This window comes from Zingiber officinale, chromosome 2B (assembly GCF_018446385.1).
Source record: "Zingiber officinale cultivar Zhangliang chromosome 2B, Zo_v1.1, whole genome shotgun sequence".
Taxonomy (NCBI): domain Eukaryota; kingdom Viridiplantae; phylum Streptophyta; class Magnoliopsida; order Zingiberales; family Zingiberaceae; genus Zingiber; species Zingiber officinale.
Window position 1 is genome coordinate 141,896,622 of NC_055989.1, and position 18,912 is coordinate 141,915,533.

An 18,912-nucleotide genomic window follows, 5' to 3' on the forward strand; every position below is an offset into this window, starting at 1 on the left:
TATAAAGTCACCTTTATGATGATGATAATTTCAAATAAAAAACAATATTCTTTTCACGACTAAGGGCATTAAATATTTCTCTTTGTATTTAACCATCTTAGTCCATTGTTCTTTCAATATTCTTAATCATTCTAATCTTACTTTGAGATTACAAAAGTTCATTTCTTTTCGTGGGCTGACACGTATTATTATTCTCGTTAAAAGGGCATTATATATATATATATATATTCATAATTATTTTATTTTTTTTAATAGCCAAAATGGTTTTAACTCAAGAGTATATATATATATATATTCATAATTATTTTATTTTTTTTAAATAGCCAAAATGGTTTTAACTCAAGAGTTGCCCATTTGAGTTGCCCATTTATATATTATATTTGGGCATTTCGACTGTGTGTCGTTTAGGGATTATATCGGACGTTTGTAACACAAGCAGAAAAACAAAAGACATGAGCGACTGGTAACTCACAGCCTAAAACCCTTCTAAACCCTTCCTCCCTATAAAAGCTACTCCCATTTCTTCGTCGCTGAACCCCCAACGGCCGCCACAGTCCGAGTTAGGGTTTTAGGAATCTATCGCCGGCGGCCATGATCGGCCGTTTGATCCCCTTCCGCCTTTTCCGCTCCTCCGGGAGCCTCCGCCTTTCCCGCTATGGCGTCGCTTCTGCTGCCGCTCACCCGTCCTCCGTCTTCAGCACTCATCCCGAAGAGTATCCTCTCGGTTCGAAGTTTTTTACTACCCGCTCATCGAGGTCGGGTCTTGGCCCGGGGACGCGGGAAAATCGGAGAGGCGATTTCAAGTCGAGGGGTGCTGCTGGGCAAGCGAAGAGTCTGATCGACGACGAAGCAGAGCTCAGCGATTGGGTCAGTGATCTGAGGAAGGATTCCTTTCGCTTGAGAATGAAGAGCGATGATGACGAGGAATCGGATGAGGAGATGCACAAGAGTTATAAAGGAAGGGGTAGAGGTCGAGATAGCGACGAGTTCAGTTCCAGGGGAAGACGGTCTATGATGGATAGGTCGCCTTCTAGGAATGATGGGGGTAGAGGTCGAGATAGCGATGAGTTCAGCTCCAGGGGAAGACGGCCAATGATGGACAGGCCCCCTTCTAGGAATGATAGGGGTAGAGGTCGAGATAGCAATGAGTTCAGCTCCAGGGGAAGACGGCCGATGATGGACAGGTCGCCTTCTAGGAATGATGATTTTTCTCGGGAATCTAGTAGCGGGAAGTTCCGAAGTTTTGAAGGTGGAAGAGGTGGTTCTTTGCGGTCAATGAAGGATAAGCCACTGTCAAGGATGCAGCGGGATGACGATTTTGATGATTTTTCTGGATCATCTGGTAAATTTAAGTCTCGTGCTTCCAGGAATTCACCGGTTAAGAGACGGTTTGATAGTGATTTAGAGGATGAGGATGATGATTCTGATGATGATGATGAATTTGGGTCTTCGTCTAGGAAAAGCAAGGGGCGGGGTGGTAAAAAGATGCCTTCTACATTTTCAAGAAAAGATAAAAGAGATAACGACTTGAGCTTTAAACAGATGCGAGGCGTGGATAGGTCGGCGGTTTCAGAATCAGATGAGGAAGTTTCAGAATCAGAGGGAGAGGAAGATGAAGAAACTGAGCATGAGGATGATGTATCTGGTTTTAGTGATGATTTTTTTGGCAACAAAGATGAAAAAGAGGGGTCTGTTAATGATCTCTTGACGAGCTTAGGTTCCACCAAGTTAGGAAATGAAGACAATGCACACTCAGCACCAAAAAAATCAGATTCAAGCAGTGATTCTTACCTGAGTGAAACTAGGTAATTTTTGCAATTTTTGCTTCCTTATCGTGTAAGAGTTGCTGCACTAGAATGGTTTACTTGAGTTTTTGCCCTCATATTTTTTGTAAAATTCCCATAGTGGTTAGCCAAGAAGCAAGCATGCAGAGCTACATGAATCAAGTATTCAAGTTGGATCATAGTACAAACAAATTTATGTGAACATCATTTTCATAGGAATTTAGTTTGCTGATTGAGTCAAGTTTCTTTTCACTTTTTGTATGCTTTGGAAGAAGACATTTAAATTTTAATATACGTCTCAAGAGAAAAATGAAATATATCAATCCAGATGCAGTATTTGTTGCAGTTTATGCATTCAAGTATTATTGTTTGTGGTGTGTCCGATTAGCAAGGAGTTAACGTATAAGTTGTGCGAATGCTTTGTTGGTTCTAAACTTTAACTAATACTGCATTTTTCAGATTTGATGAGTGCTCCATCTCACCTTTGACGCTTAAAGGAGTAAAAGCAGCTGGATATGAGAAGATGACACTTGTGCAAGCAGCGACCCTTCCTGTAATACTTCAAGGTTAGCCATCTTATGTCATTTCTTGCATTTGCATGCGGATGATATAAGGATCTTTCTTTTATTTGACATTGAATATTATCTAGTTTGTCAATGCCTCATGGTTAATAATTCTTGAGATTCATCATTCTGATCAAGGGTTGATTTGTTGGAGAAATTGAATTAGATAAGGTGTTAGAATGACTGTCCAATAGAGTGCTTATAATGTCTTAGCCAACTGATATCTCCCTATGGTTTGCTACACAGTTTTTTCAGGAATTGCATTATTGTCATCATTTGGATAAATCATTGTACTCTGACTTGATCTTGATTCAATATGTCAAGAATAACAAATTCCTGCAGTTGGATATGTTTAACATTTCTTTACATCTAAGGCCTGCTCCACTTGACTATTCATCTCTTTTATTGCAACGGCCTGTAGATTATCATAGTTTTTAATTTTTTTTTTTTGCGATACACTAACTCTACACCACCCCCCTGGTTTTCCTATGTCTTGTTTTTTATGCTTTACAGTACAAACTCAGGGCCCCTTCCCCCCTCCAAAGGGTTTCCTTTTATTTATATCCACTGGTTTTGTCACCTTTCCATCCTTTGAAGGAAGACTGAACCCTAAGCTCTGTACCCCCTGTGGATGAAAAACTTATTAAGAAAGAATTTTTTTATTTTTTGTAAAAGGCAGTTGAAAGCAGGAGATTAAGTTTAGGGATATGAATGCACAGGAATTATGAACTAAGAAAAGAACATCAGGAAAGGGATATGAAGAAAGTATATTGGTTTCTCATTCACTGGTTAATAAGCATAATATTTCTAACAGATCTAGAGCTTTAAGTATGTATTTCAACTAAGTTCATTAGAGTATTTAATACCAGTCTTCTACAATTTTTCTTTCCCATGGTAGGTGCACTCTATATAATCACGTCCTTGCACCTTTATTCACATGCTCAATTTGCATAGAGATTTTCTGCCATATCTGTGCAGCATATTCATATATGCCACAGATCCCAGATGGTGGTTTTTGAAACTATGATGCCACATGCTCATAGTTGAGTGCGGTGGTATATAATGTTCGTATTTTAACGCCCTGCATTCCAAGTGACTGCACCCCCATCATCTTGCTCCATGCCTATAGTTTAACATAGGCAAGCTGGGTAATCCTTAATCTAGTAGGTTGCCCCCATCCAAATAAGTAATAATTTTGGAATGGAATTGTATCCACTTCATTTCATGATTATGACTGGACAATGACAGCATTTTGGTTTTATTTGCAGGTAAAGATGTTCTTGCAAAAGCAAAAACTGGAACTGGGAAAACTGTTGCATTTTTGGTGAATAATCCACCTTTGGAATTCTGCACTTCTCATTTTTTACACAGCATTTCCCCCATAGTTTTGCCATGTGATAATTGTGAACCAATTGGCTGCTTCAGCTTCCAGCAATTGAAGTCGTCTCAAAATTACCTCCTGTTGATCGCGATCAAAGAAGACCACCAATCAATGTTCTTGTTATTTGCCCTACTCGTGAGCTTGCAGATCAAGCTGCTGCAGAGGCTGATAAGCTTCTTAAATTTCATCCATCAATTTGTGTACAAGTGGTGATGGGCGGAACACGATTAGCACTAGAACAAAAAAAGATGCAAACTAACCCATGCCAGGTAAAATATTGGAATTCTTGGGGAAACGTGAGGGTTCTTTCAACAATGGAAGTGATTCTCGTTAAAACTCAGATATTGCATTTGCAGATTCTTGTAGCAACTCCTGGAAGGCTTCGAGATCATATTGAGAATACTCCAGGATTTGCTACTCAGCTGATGGGCGTCAAAGTTCTCATCCTTGATGAGGCTGACCGTCTCTTGGATATGGGCTTTCGAAAAGATATTGAGAAGATTGTGACTGCAGTTCCCAAACAGCGGCAAACACTTTTATTTTCTGCAACTGTTCCAGACGAGGTATGTTTGTTTTCAATGATATGAATACTTGCCATATACTGATTATGAATTTCATTAATTTGATTCAAAATGCCCAGGTCCGCCAAATATGCTACATTGCTATGAGAAGAGACCTTGAGTTTATTAATACAGTTGAAGAAGGGACTGAAGAAACACACTCACATGTACTTTTATTTGTTTGCTTGTATAACTGCACAAACATCTGAATTTCCATTGAATTATTGGTGTAACTGCTTTTCAGGTTAGACAGATGCAATTGGTTGCACCGCTTGAGAAGCATTTCTCGACATTGTATAGTGTTTTGACTGAACATATTTCAGAAAATGCTGACTATAAGGTAGGTGTTACTTGAGCCCTAGTGGCTATCCATTTTGTCATGTTCTGGACTCTTTGTTTTTAATGTATCATTTCAATGCAGGTTATTGTGTTTTGTACAACAGCAATGGTGACAAGGCTGGTGGCTGATCTTCTTTCTGAACTAAAACTTAATGTTAGGGAAATTCATTCTAGAAAGCCTCAGACTTACAGGACCAGGGTTTCTAAAGAGTTTAGAGAGTCAAAAGGTCTTATTCTTGTCAGTTCTGATGTTTCAGCGCGAGGAGTGGATTATCCAAATGTGACATTTGTCATACAGGTAGTCATTTTGTTATATAACTCAATTTTGCTTGATGCACCTTCATGTTTAGGAACTTCTATTAGTCAATTTTGCACTGTTCCATGGTCTTTAGTTGTTCTGATTAAGATCCAATGATCCTGAATAATGTTAGTGCAATTCCCTTTGACTCATCTGTGTAAATTATCTGCCTGCAGATACTCACCATCATGTGTGGTGCTAGTCTTTGTCTATGTCTTATCCCTCTATGCAAGACTATTTTGTTTGTGATTTTCAAATCTTTTAAATCTTTTAATTTTGTTAAGTAGAGTTTTGTCTTCGTTTGCCCCTTGCACCTTATCTTAATTGACACAACTTATCTAACGGTGGAATTTTATAGTCGATTTTGACATGTCCATACTAGATTAACCTATTTTCTCATTTCATCATTTTTGGGCACTTAATTGATTCCAAATGTATTTTCATTTTTTTAAAATAATTCCACACATCTGTTCTTATATTCTAATCTCAAATTAATTGTTGTTGATTTCCTAATATTTCAATCCATAAAATTATGGCATGGCATACCACGAGTCTTGTACATTTTTTTTCTTTCGAGGATTGATGATAATTAAACAAGATTTCAAATGTTCTTTCTTTATCATATGTATGATTTATTCATCAGAATCTCATTCTTATTGAATAATAAATTCAAAATATTTAAAACTACTTATACTGATTTGAGATTATCTTAATTATTTCTCACTTCCTTTTTTGTAATTGATTACTTTTTTTTTTTACTTAGGATTTTTAAAGTTTCTCTCTGCAATTATGGTTTGAGGATAATCTATTTACTCTGATTAGTTAGCACAATGCCATGTGCAGATATCATACATTGAGATTTATCTTTTTCATGGACTTAATTGTGCAGATCATGTATTGCAGGAATTTAACATAGGTAGAAGGGATAATCAGGATTAAAATCCCTAATTTTTCCCACCTCTAACAATAATATTATTGGTTAGTTCATCTTGGATTGACGTAAATGATAGGGGGCTTAGGATTTGTTAATGTTGCAACCTACATTTACTGGAAAATCATTTGTAACACTTCTGGTGGCTTTAACATTAGTAAATTATCATGTTGATACAAATACTAGACATTCCTTCTCCAAAATTTGCTAATTATACCTTGATTTCTAAAATTCTTTTAAATTTCTCACTAGGAATCTGGATGTGCCGAACCTACACATCTTACCTATATTTATTATCTTTAAAATTTCTTTGATTCCATTCATTCTAATGTGATGAATTAATGAATGATTCCTAACATACCATTGGTCTCAGACTCTCGGTCTCTAAAATCAAGTTTTCTTATTAATGCTTGTGAGTGTTGTATAAGCATTTTGGTATCAAAGTTGAAAATAGTAGCTAAGAGTGTACTCGGTGAGTCAAAGAGACATGCACCACTAAGTAAAGAATCTTGGTGGTGGAATGAGAGGAAAAACGAATAGCTTATAAGGAATTATATATTTGTAAGAATGAGAAAAATTTTAAAAAATATACAATAGCCAAGAAAGAAGCTAAGAAAGTAGTGAGTGAAGCAAAAAATGAAACTTTTGAACGGTTATATCAAAAATTGGATACAAAAGAAGGGGAAAGAGACATTTATAGAATAGCTAAAGTGAGAGAAAGGAAAACAAGAGATCTTAGCCAAATAAAATGTATTAAAGATGAATGTAATAGGGTATTAGTAAACGATGGAGAAATAAAAGGGCAGTGGAAGAGGTATTTTCATCAATTTTTTAATGAAGGTTTAGGTGACTAACTTAACTTAGGTAATTTAAGTAGGTCAAATGAGCATAGAAATTTTAATTTTTATCGTAGAATTCAAACTTCAGAAGTAAAACAAACTTTAAATGAGATGCACAATGGAAAAGCTGTTGGACCAGATGATATTCTGATAGAGGCATGGAAGTGCTTAGGGAAACAAGGTATTGAATGACTTACAAAACTATTTAACATGATATTGAAAATAAAAAAAAATGTCTGATCAATGGAGGATAAGTACTCTAGTTCCCTTATATAAGAACAAGGGAGACGTACAAAATTGTGTAAACTATAGGGGTATTAAACTAATGAGTCATACTATGAAACTTTGGGAAAAAGATTAAGGAAGGAGACCACGGTTATCCAAAATCAATTTGGGTTCATGCCTGGAAGATCGACAATAGAAGCTATACATTTTCTTAGACAATTAATTGAAAAATATTGAAAGCCAAAACAAGATCTGTACATAGTATTCATTAACTTAGAAAAAACTTATGATAAAGTCTTATGAAAATTTATACAGAGAATTTTAGAAAAGAGAGGTGTTAGCTTAACATATATTGAACTAATTAAGGATATATACAAGAATGTAATTGTTGGTCCCATGTGGCCAATAAGAGTGAGTGAATTTCCCTGTTAAGAAACTTAAAACTTTTTTTTGCTTTCCCATTTTAGCAAAGACAACACAGGTTAGTTGAACAACAGTTAATTAGCATAAAAGAAAAGAAGAGGAAAGGTTTACTTGGTTTGCAATTAGATGATTACTAGTTTAAGATAATGTAAGCTTTAATAAACAAATTTGTTAAGATAGGAGCGGACGAGTTGCCCGGAATCGAGAGATTTAAATATTTACGATTATTTTTGCAAAATGATGGAGGGATTGAGAGAGATGTCTTACATAGAATACAAGCAGGATGAGTGAAATGGAGGGGAGCGTCGAGTGTTTTATGTGATCGTAAAGTACCTCTTAAACTTAAAGGTAAATTTTATAAAATCGCAGTTAGACTTGTTATGTTATATGGAGCTGAATGTTGGGCTATGACTCGAGTACATGAGCAGAAGATGAGAGTTGCAGAGATGATGATGTTAAGGTGGATGTGTGGACATACGAGGATGGACAAAATAAGAAATGAGAACATTAGAGAGAAAGTCGGAGTTGCATCTATTGAGGAAAAATTCCGAGAGACACGTTTAAGATGGTACGGACATGTACTTAGACGACCAATAAATGCGCCAGTTAGGCAATGTGAAACTATGATAAACATACATATCAAACGAGGAAGAGGAAGATAAAAAAAGACTTGGTTAGCAACAATAAAACAAGATAAAATTTATTTAAATATAGATGATGATATAATAGGAGATAAAGTTCAATGGCGTAAAAGGATTCATACAGCCGACCTCACCTAGTGGGAAAAGGCTTGGTTGTTGTTGTAGTAGTGTTGTACAAGCATTTTTCTTTTTAAAGAGGAGGATTGTGTTAGATTGCCAACTAACGTTAAACTAAAACAAATGTTTAATGAATAAATTCATTAAACTATTGTACTAATGCTAGGTTATTTCCCGGAAGGAATGTGTAGCAGGTCCGATTGTAACGTCTTGGTAAGGATTGCTACATCTTCAGAACTCGGGTATAGTGTTAAATATGCAAGAGTTCGTGTTGCAGGGTGTAACGTATCGGCAAGGGCCGCTATATTTCCATGATAACTTCGATGTAGTGTTAAATAGGCAAGAGTTCTCACACCATATGTTGGATAATAACAAATATTATAGGAAAGTTAATAGTTTAGGATTTGGAACATGGAATATGGGAAACTTCATTGTAAAACAATGTAGGTAGTAGATACGATCATTAGGAGAAGAATTTGTATTTTGTGTATATAAGAGATAAAATGGGTAGGCGAGAAAACAAAGATGATAGATAACTTAATTTTAAGTTATGATACATAGAAAAGAATAAAATAAGAAATAGAGGGTATTGTTGTAAGTAGTTCGTCATATGATGAAGTTATAGGAGTAATTATAAAGAAAGATAGAATTATAGCTTTCAATTTAGTAGTCGTGAAAAAAAACTGCGAACGTAATTAGCAAATATGCACCTCAATTAGGATTAAATGTAGATACCAAATTAAGCTTTTGGGACGTCCTAGAAGAAATATCACAAAATATTCTGCCAATGAAATAATTTTAATAGGAGTTGATTTAAATGAGCATGTAAAATGAAAAATGAGGAATATGAGGGTGAGAGGGTGCATGGAGTATATGCGTTTGGAACAAGAAATGAAGAAGGGAAAATTATATTGAATTTTGCAATAACATATGACCTTATACTAGAAAATACATTTTTTAAGAAAAGAGAACATTTGGTCACATTCAAAAGTGAGAATAATAGATTACAAATTGATTTTTTTATGATTTGAAAAGGGGAGAGAAAGATTTGTAAAGATTGCAAGTCATCCCTTGATAAAACTTAATTACCCAACATAAATTAGTAGGGTTGGATATACGCCTCAATCATAATATCATTAGAAGAAAAACATATATGACTCCTAGAATTAAGTGTTGGAATCTAAAGGATGGGAAATAAAACATATTTAAGGAGAAAGTAGGAGTACAAGCATTAAATGAAACATACGGTGATTCTAGTACATGGGATAAGATGATATAAAATTGAAAATAGTAGCGAGGAATGTACTCGGTGAGTCAAAAGGGCATGCATCACCAAGAAAAAAAATATTGGTGGTGGAATGAAAAAGTACAGGAGAAAGGAAAAGTGAATCGTTTACAAGAACTTATTTATTTGTAAGAATGAGAAAAACTTAAAAAATATACAATAACCAACAAAGAGGTTAAAAAAATAGTGAATGAGGTAAATAATGAAGCTTTTGGATGGTTATATCGAAAATTAGATTTAAAAGAAGAGAAAAAATACATTTATAGAATAACTAAAGTGAGAGAGAGGAAGACAAATGATCTTATCCAAATAAAATGTATTAAAGATAAATGCAATATGACACTAGTAAATGATAGAGAAATAAAAGAGTAGAGATCTTTTTATCAATTTTTTAATAAAGATTTAGGTGGTGAACTTAACTTAAGTAATTTAAGTAGGTTAAATCAGTATAGAAATTGGATAACTACTCGAGTTCCCTTGTATAAGAAAAATAAAAATGTACAAAATTGTACAAACTCTAGGGGTATTAAACTAATGAGTCATACCATAAAATTTTAGAAAAAAGTAATAAAATATATTAAGGAAGGAGATCACGGTGACCGAAAATTAATTTGGATTTACGCTTAGAAGGTCGACAATAAAAGCTATACATCTTCTCAGACAACTAATTGAAAATTATTAGGAGCAAAAGTAATATCTACACATAATATTCATTGATTTAAAAAAAAAAATTATGATAAAGTTCCAAGAGAAATTATATAGAGAATTTTAGAAAAGAGAGGTATTAGCGTAGCATATATTGAATTAATTAAAGATATGTATAAGGATGTAACGACCAGAGTGAACACTTCATGCAGATTAACTAGAAGCATTTTCAATAAAGATAGAGTTACATCAAGACTCTAATCCTTATCTTTTTACATTAATCATAGATGAACTCACTCGACACATTCAAGAGATAGTACTATGGTGCATGTTGTTTGCAGATGATATTGTTTTGGTAGATGAGACACATAAATGAGTAAATGCTAAACTAGAATTTTAGCGTAAACCTTACAAGTGAAAGGTTCTAGGCTTAGTAGAGTAAAGACAAAATATATATAATTTAAGTTTAACAATATTAAACGTTGAGATAATTATTAAGATAGGAGATGATGAGTTGTGAGAGCTTTAAGTATTTAAGATCATTTTTTGCAAAACGATGGAGGGATTGAGAGAGATGCCTTATATAGAATACAAGAAGGATGGTTGAAATGGAGGAGAACGTCGGATGTTTTATGTGATGGTAAAATAACTCTGAAATTTAAAGGGGAAGTTATGCAAAACATCGGTTAGATCTGTTATGTTATATGACGCTAAATGTTGTACTATAACTCGAGCATATAAGCAGAAGATGAGAGTTACAAAGATGAGGGTATTAAGGTAGATGTGTTGATATACGAAGATGGATAGAATAAGAAATAATGAGAGTATTAGAAAGAAAGTCAGAGTTGCATCTATTAAGGGAAAACTTTGAGAGATACGTTTAAGATGGTACAAACATGTACTTAGACGACCAAAAATGTTCTAGTTAGGCAATGTGAAATTATGACAAATACACACATCAAACGGGGTAGAGGAAGACAAAAAAAAAAAACTTGATTAGGAATAATAAAATAAAATAAAATTTATTTAAGTATAAATGATAATATAGTAGGGGATAGAGTCCAATGGTGTAGAAAGATATATATAGCTTATCCCACCTAGTGGGATAAGCTTGGTTGTTGTTGTTATTGTTGTTGCTGCTTGTCAGTGTTGTAGAAATGATCTCTCTTTCTATTGTAATAGTATGCTTATCCTTTTGTTAGTTAGCTTGAGATTATAAGATTCCTTTATGTGGTATATTTGACAATACAAGGATCAGTTATTTTATTTCAGACATGAATTTAGGATTTTACCAAATATCCAATGGGTGGTATGCCCCCCGTGTCTCAGATATGTTCATGGTTACAAGTTGCTTGAAATTGGTGGATCAAATGAATTCTTATTAGCAAGTATATTTAAGATTACCGCATATCCAAATCTGCTGCGACTACAATAGTTTTTATTTGGATATTTAAGACGACGGTCTTCACTTACTTGTGCACGTGGCAATTAGAGATGCAATCATGCGAGTTCAATTTGCATAGGAAGTAGCTTGCAGATTTCTAAAGATGATAGTTTTTCCCTTAAGTCTATCCAATTCTCATTGATATCTCGTCTTGTTAAAGTTTGTCCAAATTTCATAATTTTCCATATTTAATGGTTTAAACAGATTTTTTTGTCACCAAATTAATTCTTTGCTAATCAATATCCATTCCTTATTTTGTATTGTTCATTTTTAGAATTATAATGACAAAGGGAATGTGGTCCCTTGACATGGTCATTTTAAACTTGAATAGTCAACCATTGTTGATTACTGATCGTGAAATTTACTGATCTTTGAGCATCTCTGTTTGTGCCACAGTTGGGAATCCCTGCTGACAGAGAGCAGTATATACATAGACTAGGTAGAACGGGCAGGAAAGGCCAAGAAGGAGTAGGCATTTTGATGTTGGCACCATGGGAGGATTTCTTCTTAAGTAGCATCAAGGATTTGCCGATAACAAAGGCTGAAGCACCGACAATTGACTTGGACACAAGAAAAAAGGTATCTCTTAATTATTTCATTTTATATCATTGTTGTCACTGTACAGGTTTATAATCATTTTGATGTTTCTCTGATTTATTGTCTTTATTTCATTCTTTCATGAATTCTCAGGTTATACCCCCTCTTAAATCTAAACTGTCATGTCTTAGTTTTCCCCTATCTCTCAGTATTTAGTTCCTGATCAGTGTCTTGCGGCCTACAATTTATATGTGCACATCTACATTTATATAAATCATGCTGTCCTCATTGGGTGTCATTGGTTAAATTTGGCTGAGATTTTGCTGCAGATTGGCATAATATTCCAAGAATATTCTGTGTTTCTGATACACAAAAGGGAAGATTTCGTTTTAAATCTTACCAATAAATTTTTTTTTGGTTGGCTGAAATATATTTTTAGTGTGGGATTGATGTGCAGTACATATTTTTTCAAAGTGGACAGTAATTTTCTTGCTTCAAGTGCAATCAACTCCTGTTTACTTGTCACCTCTTCAATGTGCTAACAATCAACATAATACTTGGGTGTCTTGCTATATCATAATTATCCACACTAGACCCAGGTCAATTAGGAATTGGTGGATTCTGACCGTTAGAATGGAGCTTGTGTTGTATTTTGGTGTAACATAGCATTACTATCTTTACAAATATGCTATGTTGCATTTAGATTTTTAGGTGTAATTGATACAACTGGTGTTCAACTCCTTCCATTGGCCATGCAGGTGGAACGAGCACTAGCACATGTAGACCTGAAGCACAAAGAGTCGGCATATCAAGCATGGCTTGGATACTACAACTCTAACAAAAAAATTGGCCGTGACAAATCCCAGCTCGTATCTCTCGCCAACGAATTCAGCCGAAGCATGGGGCTCGACAATCCACCCTCTATAGCCAAAAATATACTCAGTAAGATGGGGCTCAACAATGTGCCTGGCTTGCGAGTTAGATAGTCCTTTATTGGTTTTGAAATTGGTTTATTAAGAAACATCTTTTATTTACATTTTTTACACTTTCCCTCCCTACGAAAAACAGCTTGGTAATTTTTAACACTTGTCAGTAGTGTATTGTGCTCAGAATGAGTGAGATCTTGTAATTTAGCAGAGTTTATCACCTTTGGCATGCCTAAACTATATGCATATTTTTATATCGAATATTATTAACTGTCTGAATAGCAAATCTTTGTCGAGCAGATTTTGGAATCATTTGTGCTATAAGTATCACTCAGATATTTTGGTAGTTAAAACTTTACAGTGTTTTATTATCAGCCTTTGACTCTCTGTTCTTGTCAAGTATGATTTTACATTGTTAAGCTCACAAAAGGATATACACTTGAATTGCTGTGGCAACTGCTGGTCAGCTCAGATATGTCGTCGTCTGCTGCTGCTGCTGCTCATGCAGCAGCTGCAGGTTAGATTACAGCACGAGTTGGAGGTGGCCAAAAGCCTGAGGCCTCTCTGCGTGCTGGGCTTGCAAATGCAACCTTGAAAGAGATGGCTGAATGGTGGAAGAACCAAGAAAGATTAGGGTTTTGGAAGAGAGCAAATATTGTGTTATCAGATTCTATGCTTTTTATTTTTTTATTTAACCAATTATATGATCTTCTATCCAATTAGTCTTAGAAATGGACGGCTTAGCCTCGCAGACCGTTAGTAAATTTAAGAATGACACGACATCGAAATGTCATTAGTGGTCCAGTGCGAGATTTGAACCTTCGCTATATGATAGAGGTGTCAATTTGGATGGATCGGATGAGTTTAGATCAGGTTGAAGCAAGGGTATTGTAAAAAAATTTCAATCCGAACTTGAATCAAGCTGAAAATTTTAAACTCATATCCAAACCAACCCAATCTGGTAGGTTGGGATTGGGTATTATAAAAAAAAATTCACAACTCAAATATGACTCGAACTCAAATCAACTTGAAAATTATAAATCTGAGCCCGCACCAATTTGATTTGAATTTTTACTATAGGATACCGTCTTTGGGTAATTTTACATGCAGTTCCTATTGACAAATAAATTTTTACATGCAGTTCATATCCATGAAAATTTTTGTTTTCACTCCCTAGTCAAACATCTTTACCTAATTGCCCATGATATTTTTAGGTACAAAAAGTCTAAAAATCAGTATAAATCCTCTTAAATTGAGTATATTAACTTAGAATCTAGTATATTTTCTATCAAATTGAGTACGATTCTTTTTTCATCTCAAAATATACTCGATTTTAGTTTAATGTGCTGAATTTAATAGGAATTATACTCATTTTTAGACTATTTATACCGAAAAATATGAGGGTTAATTTTGATAGAAAATATACTCGATCCTAGTATAGAGTGCTGGATTCTAGTATAAAGTGCTGAATTTAACAAGAATTATACTTGTTTTTAGACTTTTTATACCTAAAAAAATAAGAGGTACAATTTTAATAGAAAATATACTCGATTTTAATATAAAGTGCTGACTTTAAGAAGAATTATACTCGTTTTTGGATTTTTTGTATTAAATTTTGGACTTTTTGTATCTAAAAAATTTGAGGGGCGATTTAGGTAACAATATTTGCATGAGGGAGTTGAAATAAGTAATACTTTACATGCAGGGAGTGGAAACAAAGTTTTTTGGACATGGGGATTGCATGCAAAGTTAACATTGTGATTAGAAATTTTTCTCTAATTTACAGTTTTTTTATTCTTTAACAAAATTATTAAATAAAAAATTCAAAACACATGTAGTAGCTTTCAAGTTTCAAGCTCTACTTTTTCATCCTAAATTCAGATCAATTCAAACTCAACTCAATTTTAAAAAAAAATCTAAGTCAGATCCGGTCTAATCTGAACCCTAAAACTCTCAATCCTAACTTGGTTCGGTAGTGCAAGAGGTTTATTTTGACACCCCGATTGTACTGAAATCATCCTTACCTTTTACCATAGCACCGGCCCCATGGGCAATACAAATTCGAGTCAATTGCTTTTCATCTCAAGCATGTCCTTTGTTGCCTGCCGTGAGCCAACGACGAGCTCACAGTGAGGCCATTGTGAACTCGCGGCCTCTTCACCACTCATGGCTAGGTCATTTCAAGCTCGAGGCCTAGTCGCCGAAGCTTGTGGTTTGCTTGTGTGCTTGCGACAGTCATTGCCTGTGAGATTCTAGCGGTTGCATTTATTTTATTTTTTTAAAAATTATAAATTATTTTGTTTCAAACTACATTTTTAAGAATGTCAATCAAACATTACGTATAATTTTAAAATGAGAAGGAAAATAGTTAGCAACAAATGGTAAGTTTAGTTTTCGAAATTATTTTCTTTACCACAATTTTCTTATGGTAAGACTGTACAAATATGAAAAATCGAGGACCAATTTGAGATTTGCCAAAAGGAATATTCGTCCATCCACTCCAAATTTGGCAAGTGACAGAAGATTCTGGGAAAAATTTACGCATACCTTCTTTTTCTAGAAAACGATAAAATAGGACAAAAGCATTGAATGAGGACCCAGCCAGTTCGAGTTTGGCTTCATGGTAGGCCTTGACTCAGACAAAATAAATGGACCAAAATAGGAAATCTCCAATCTTGCTTTTTGGAACTTTTCATTATGGCACAAATAATTCTGATTCTCACAATGTGACCCATGTACATTTTCATATACACGCCTCGTCGTCTCAAGTTGATTGATGGCTTGGGTATCTTGAATGATTGATATACTTGATAAAAGTTTGAACACACGACATTCCATTCGGTATAGTTGGTTGATTTAACCTAATAATCTCACCACCACTCTTATAGAAATTATGAATTGATCATTTCCTAATTAATTTGGCGGTAGGTTATAATTTGACTTCGTGATTTATTTTTTTTCACATAATCTATAAATAAATTGTGAAGAGTGTCTAAGATGAATGTAATAATCTTTTACTATAATTAATTGATTGTTTCATATTTCAACTCCTACAATGATATAAGAGTTGTGCTAGACATATTTGATGTTGGAGACAAAGGGGAAAGAAACCAAGGAGAAAGAATAAGAGATAGAAGATCTACATCTTTAAAAATTAACGGGCAAAAAATAAAAGGATGCCCCAAATTAACAAGAAATATCATATGAGTGCCCATTTTTTTTCTTTTTTTCTTTTTAAATAATCAAATGAGTGTTTCTCTCATTATTTTATTTCAAAAATACTTTTGAATCTAATGATACGGTAGAAATTATCGAGTAACTTTTATAACGCGTTAAAAGTAGGTTTAGGATTTAAAATTTATAATTTACACCATATAGAAGTTACCAAATAACTGCTACAAGGTATAGAAGTTACTCAATAGCTACAATTTATTTAGAGTGACTAAGAATTAGGATAGTAGTAATTACATAATATATTTTATAATTATTTGAAGTGATTTTAATAAACATTTAAATAATTTTTACCAAATTAGGAAATAATATATTGATATAATAATGTTTAGAGATCTTAAATCCTAATATCATACAAAACACGTTGTAATACCTACCCAGTAGTTTTTATATATTGTATCAACTACTAGGTACCTTCAACGCAGTATAAATAATATTTTGATATAATAATATTTAAAGATCTTAAATCCTAAATCTCAATCTCACACTAAACATATTGCAACAACTACCTAATAATTTCTATACATTGTACCAAATATTAGGTAGTTTCTACGCAGTATAAATCCTAAATTCTAAATCTTTTATTCATCTTAATAGCATTTTAGCAATTACAGGATATCTTTTGTAATAGTGTTAGATTAAAGGATATTTTCAAGATAAATTTATGAGAGAAACGTTCATTTGATTTTTTTTTATATATAATAGACGATGAGCTATAAAATTTGAGAAGCCTTTTGATGTTTACTCAAAATTAAAAATCATAAATCTCAATCTCACACTTAAGACATTGTAATAGTTATCAGTAATTTTTATACGTTGTATTAGATATTAGATAGTTTTTACATAGTATAAATACTAAATCTTATATTGGTAGAAATTAAGAAAAAGGAAAAACTACCCATATTATTGAATCCAAAATTGATAATTGAAAATACAGAATATAAGATTTTTATATAATTTATAGTTAAAAAACCCTAAACTTTAAATATAAAAGGGGAAAAGATCAAATTGCCCTAAAAGCTATAAATAAATAAATATATATAATCTAACATCCCCCCTCAAACTCACGATGTTATAGCTAGAAACATTGAGAGTTTGTCAGATAAGAAACGAAAGTGTGAAGCAGAATGTGACTTGATAACATATCAACAATCTGTAACTTTGAAGGAACAAAAAATAATGTGATGGTACCAATCTAAAGATGGTGACGAGTAATGTGACAATCAATTTCAATATGTTTCGTTCGCTCATGAAAAACTGAATTACATGTAATTTGAATTACACTCTGATTATCACAATGTAACGGAGTAGGTTGATGCAAAGAAATACTCATATCCACAAGCAACTAACGTAACCAAACTATCTCACAAGTAGTTGAGGAAATGACACGATACTCAGCTTCTGTGAAAGATCTAGAAATAACATCTTGCTTCTTACTCTTCCAAGAAATGAGGGAATCATCAAGAAAAATGCAAAAACCAGTGGTAGATTTACGATCCATAGGATAACCAGCCGAATTCGCATCAGAGTATGCACACAGTTCAAGATATGAAGTAGAAGGAAATAAAAGGCTTTGAAATTGAGTGTCCCGAAGATACTTGAGAAAACGAAGAACAGTAGCCTAATGAACTGTAGTTGGTGCAGTGATAAATTGACTAACCACATGAACAACATACGCAATATTTGGACGAGTCACAGTGAGATAAATCAAGCTTCCAACAATAGTTTTGTACATACTAGAATCTGACAAAGGTGAGTTATTAGATGGAGAATATCGAGCATTAGTCTCAATAGGAGTATCAACGACTCTATTATCAGTAAGATGAGCATGCTCAAACAGATCAGATATATACTTTGACTAGGATAAAAGATAATCTTTTGGGGAATAAGCAATCTCAATGCCAAGAAAGTAGCGTAGTATACCCAAATCTTCATAGCAAAATGACGAGCCAACTCAGACTTTAGGGAAGCAATTCCATCAGAATCATCACCAGTAATAATCATGTCATCAACATAGAATGATAAAAGAATACGACCTGCACTCGTACATGTAATAGACAATGCTGAATCATGATTACTAGGACGAAAACCAAGCGAAGTAATCGCTGTAGAGAACTTCTCAAACCAAGCACGAGGTGCTTGTTTGAGACCATAAAACGCTTTACGAAACCTACAAACTTCACTAGGTTGGTGTGAAATACTAGGAGAAGGTGTCATATAAACTTCTTTATGAAGATCACCATTTAGAAATGCATTCTTGACATCCATCTGAGAATAATATGTATCAGATTTCCATGAAGCATCTGCACGATCATGCATGATGACAGAATGAATAATACTTAGAATAACCACAATGTAAGGATACATATCTGTACGATCCGTAAAACTAGTGTCAGGACGACCCGTGGTCTCACAGAGAATTTGAGGCAGAAAAAGATGTCAAACGTAGAAATTGACAGCACAAGGCGTCGGTGTTGAAATCAGTAGAAAAGGACGTCAATACCAAAATCAGTAACACAGGGCGTTGGCACCGAAATCAACATAAAAGAGCGTCGGCACTGAAATCGACAAAAAAGAGCGTTGGCACCGAAATCGGTAGGGCAGGTAGTCGGTGTCAAAATCGGCAGGGCAGGTCGTCTGTGTCAAAATCGGAAGGACAGGGCGTCGTTGTCGAAATCGGCAGCAACAAGAAGAGATGATAGTGACAACAGTAAACAATAACAGAGGGCGATAGAAAAATTAG

At 34.1% G+C, this 18,912-nt stretch overlaps 1 protein-coding gene across 1 annotated transcript; it reads left to right on the forward strand.

Moving 5' to 3' along the window:
* The first annotated feature begins 513 nt into the window (after positions 1-513).
* On the forward strand, positions 514-13,224 carry LOC122047503 (DEAD-box ATP-dependent RNA helicase 31-like). The gene is made up of 10 exons (XM_042608849.1): positions 514-1,805; positions 2,244-2,350; positions 3,616-3,671; positions 3,773-3,997; positions 4,085-4,291; positions 4,369-4,455; positions 4,533-4,628; positions 4,710-4,925; positions 11,872-12,054; positions 12,771-13,224. Exons 1-10 carry the CDS (start codon positions 592-594, stop codon positions 12,996-12,998), a joined length of 2,619 nt encoding a protein of 872 aa, XP_042464783.1. The 5' UTR covers positions 514-591; the 3' UTR covers positions 12,999-13,224.
* Positions 13,225-18,912: the final 5,688 nt, after the last annotated feature.

What these genes read in the sequence shown, in the direction of transcription:
- LOC122047503 (XM_042608849.1), top strand. Translation starts at nt 592, where the DNA reads ATGATCGGCCGTTTGATCCCCTTCCGCCTTTTCCGCTCCTCCGGGAGC. An exon ending in TGCAAACTAACCCATGCCAG is followed by an intron (nt 3,998 to 4,084) that starts GTAAAATATTGG and finishes TTGCATTTGCAG; the next exon opens with ATTCTTGTAGCAACTCCTGG. An exon ending in ACTTGGACACAAGAAAAAAG is followed by an intron (nt 12,055 to 12,770) that starts GTATCTCTTAAT and finishes TTGGCCATGCAG; the next exon opens with GTGGAACGAGCACTAGCACA.